Here is a 3,775-nt window from a genome sequence, read left to right on the forward strand (position 1 = left end):
CCTCTCCGCTCCTGCTCCCAGCCTCGCCGGTGACTCCGGGCTCGGGGCAGCGACCCCGACGGCGTCCCCCGGCCCGGCTAGAGACCCCCTTCGGGAAAGGACTGTGGGGCGGGGGGGAAGAAGGATTTTTCGCCCACTCCCGGCAGCAAGGGGGGGAGGGAGCAAGAACGTGGACTCTAGTCAGCTCCCACCCCCCCTTTACAGAAAGTGCCGGGACAGGACAGAAGGCCCGCTCCACTCCGTTCTTCAGACTCCCCAAAGGCGCCTCTCCCGCCCCCCTCCCCAACACACACACACACACACACACACAATCTGGGGACTTGCAGTTGTCAGCGGTGTGGGAAGGGCACTCTGTAGATGCCCAGGCAGAGTCTTTACATAATATATGGAGTAAGTTCCGGTAGACTTCAGGGTTGAACCCAGTCTCCCCTCCCCTTAGTCACTAAAGCCCCCTCCCCAGGAAACCCCCCGGTGTTCGACGGGCGTTCCCTACCGAGTCCAGGCGCTCCGGGAAGCCTTCGGACAGCGAGGGAGCCGGGTCGGATGCAGCGGCGCCTACTTCTGAGCAAGTCGGCACCAGGCGGATCCTCCCGGCCGGATCCAGTGGACGTTTACGCAGAAGTAAGCCCCGCTGAGCTCCACGGGACTGACTCCCGGACTGGCGCGGGGGAGCGGGTCGCAGCCGCCCTCCTTTCGATTCCGAAAGCCAGCGGGCCCCTTGCCGAGCGAGGCCTCCTCTCCGCCATTCCGAGTCGACCCCCGTCCGGACCCCCGACAGGGCTCCGGGTTGCTGCGGGGTCTGTCCGGAGACTCGGAGGCCCCCACTCGTCGGTCCTGTCTTGCTAGGGGCCGCCAGGGGTGGGAGAGCGGAGGCCTCTCGGCTCTTTAGGACTCCCCTCTTTGAGAGCCGCGGGACTCGCCCACTAATCCGGATTTACCATTTGCTTAGAAGTTAAATTGAACAAAACTTCCCCTTTGTTGGGGAGGCGGGCGCGGCTAGAGCGCTGGAAACGAGTCTTTGATCCAAGATCCCCCCAGTCTCTTAAGCAAAGGATCGGGTCCTTTTAAAAAAATAGAAAAAGAAAAATAAAAGAAAATCAACCGAAGGCGGCCAGTTCTCCTCCACCCACTTCCAGGGAATCGAACCGCTGTCGCGCAAAAAGCGTTCCACGTCCCCCGTTCGCTAGCATTGGATTTCCCCAGGTCAGCTTCTCGCCGCGGCTGGTAGGGGAGAACCCGGCCTAACCCTTCCGCCTCCTCCCACACAGGTCGGTCCACCACCACCAGTGTTCCCTCTAAGCCGAGTCAGTGTGAGCTAGCTCACAGTTTTTTTAGCCTCCGGCTCACACATTTTTGTCTGAGCTCACAAAAGATGGCTCCAAAGCAGACTGATTTTACGCAGTCGCCAAACCGCTCGCTCACAACTTTCATGCCAGTCGCTCACAAAGTAGAATTTCTGCTCACAAGACCCCACAGCTTAGAGGGAGCATTTGAGGAGGGGGTACCAGACAGGGAGGGGGAATATCTATTTCCAGCCTTGGCAGAGGGCCGGCGGCAATTTCGAGAAGTCCCTTGGACCGGTCCCTCGGCCTTTACTTTCGTCCCAAACTCTGCCGTTCCCGGGAAAGGGGGGGGGGGTTGTTCTCTGATAAACCCTTTCCATAACAAGGACGCTTTGAAATTTTTATTATTGTTAATCAAACCGAATCAACTCTTAAATGGTCTTTCCTTCACCTAAACGCTTTACAGCTTCCCTCCTCCCCCACTTAGGCGTGTTTGGAAGAGAATCCAGAAGGTAATTCCCAAAGAAAAGTAAAACCTTTTTTTTTTTTAAATACATCAAATATACGGAATTTTAATCTTTTCGAGCGATACATGGTCTATTAGTTTTAAATACATGACGTCACCCTTGCTTCTACCCCTTTTCTAAGGCGGACATACGAATCTGAAAAATAGTCCCGCGGTCTTCCTGTTTAAAGAACAAAAATAAAATAAAATAAGGCAAACGAAGGTTTGGGAATCGGGTCCTAGATGGGCTTGCCTTTCTTCCCGAACAACATACCAAAAATACCGATTTTATTTTTAGTTGCTTTTTTTTTTGGCAGGGTGTGTGTGATATAGATCTTTAAAATAAATGCAATTTGAAAAGGGACAAATTGCACATAAAGGGGTGGAAGTCTTCCTTCCTTTTCCTTCCTTTCTATTTCCTTTCCCACCCCAGAAAGAGACATTAAATAAGAAAGTACAATACAATCATAGCAATGTTTAAAGTAACATTAAAAGAGAAGACCTCCATTTCGCTTTGTCTTTTTAAAATTTATTCGTAGTCTACAACCGGTTGTTTCCACTTTAGGGTTGGTTGGCTGGGTTGTTTTTTTTCCTTTAAGCCTAGCGAGCTGAAGTTTTTGTTTGTTTTTTTAAAGTAATGCACTTCCTTTTTGTTTTTGTTTTTTTTGTTTTTAAACGGACTCATCCTCCGGCTTGAAGCTAACATAAATAAATATAGTGCCCATGGATCCGGTCCTCAAGATGAACACTATCTTTATATATAGATATATAAAAAAGGGGGGGTCGAGAACTCGATTTTCTGCTTCGTTTGTCGGTCTCTCTCCTTCAAAGACAGTTCTGGCTCGGGTTCTGGCCCCCCACCCCCCCATCCCACCCCCCAAAAAGGAGGCGGCCCGAAGAAACCCCGGCCGGGCCGAAGCGGGAGAGGCCGTCGGGCGGCCGTCGGGCGACTCACTGGTATCCGAGGGCGGAGGCCGTCGTCAGTCTCTGCCCGTAGAGCGCGTAGGGGGAGTAGTAGGGTCCGGTGGCGGCGGCGGCGGGGACGGGCAGGGGGGCTCCGGGCGCGGGCAGGGGGCTCTTGGAGTAGGGGTGGTAGCGTCCGCCGAGGCCGAGGGCGTGGTGGGGGCTGCGGAGGGCCAGCGAGCCGGGGCTGCCGGGCGCGGCGGAGGTGGGGATGTGCATGTGGCAGGCCATGGCGGCGGCGGCGGCGGCCAGCGAGGAGCCGGCGCCCGGGTAGCCGCCGCCGGCGCCCAGGAGCTTGTCCGTGCCGGGGAAGGCCGTGTGCGTCCGCAGGTGGCTGAGCAGCTCGTCGGAGGTGGCGAAGCGCTTGTCGCAGGGCCCGTTGGCCGAGACCCAGTTGCAGATGTGGGGCTGCGGGTCGTTGGGCAGCATGAAGCCGTAGGGGTAGAGCGGGTGGCCGGCCAGGGCGGGCGGCGAGGAGTGGACGGCGTGGAGCGGCGCGGCCGTCGGGTAGACCAGCGGGTAGCCGGCCTTGAGGGCCTGCTCGTGGGCGCAGGAGGCGCTGGCGGCGGCCGCCCCGGCCAGCTGGCTGGCGCAGTGGTAGCTGAGGCAGTAGGGGTCGCGGCACAGGCTGGCCGTCATCACCGACGGGGGCGAGGCGCCGGCCAGCGGGCTCGAGCCGGCCGCCTTCCCGCAGGCCAGGCTCCCGGCCAGCTGCGCGCCCACCAGGCTCCCCGGCTTGCTGGGGTCCAGCGCCACGCCGTGCGGCAGGAACTGCGGCGGGTAGCTCGCGTAGGCCCCGGCCGCCAGCGCCCCCGGGTAGCTCATCCCCGCCGGCGGCAGCGGGAAGACGCTCTGGCCCGCCTTGTAGGGCGACACCGGCGCCACCAGGCCCGAGCCCAGCACCGACGACGACGACGAGACGGACGACGACGACGAGACGGACGACGGGGCCGGGTTGCCGCCGCCGCAGGACGTGTCCGAGGAGGAAGAGGAGGAGGAGGCCGACGACCCCGACGAGGCGCCC

General features: G+C 58.9%; 1 protein-coding gene across 1 annotated transcript in view; it reads right to left on the reverse strand.

Moving 5' to 3' along the window:
* Positions 1–2,301: 2,301 nt before the first annotated feature.
* LOC107125797 (zinc finger protein 503-like) overlaps positions 2,302–3,775 on the reverse strand; it is a gene marked incomplete at its 5' end in the record, with an annotated part of 1,997 nt that continues 523 nt past the window's right edge. The window contains one exon of the mRNA XM_015429259.1: positions 2,302–3,774. Within this exon, the coding sequence (XP_015284745.1) occupies positions 2,740–3,774 (1,035 nt within the window). The remainder of the gene's footprint in view (position 3,775) is intronic.

This window comes from Gekko japonicus, unplaced genomic scaffold, assembly GCF_001447785.1.
Source record: "Gekko japonicus isolate JY-2015 unplaced genomic scaffold, Gekko_japonicus_V1.1 scaffold3787, whole genome shotgun sequence".
Taxonomy (NCBI): domain Eukaryota; kingdom Metazoa; phylum Chordata; class Lepidosauria; order Squamata; family Gekkonidae; genus Gekko; species Gekko japonicus.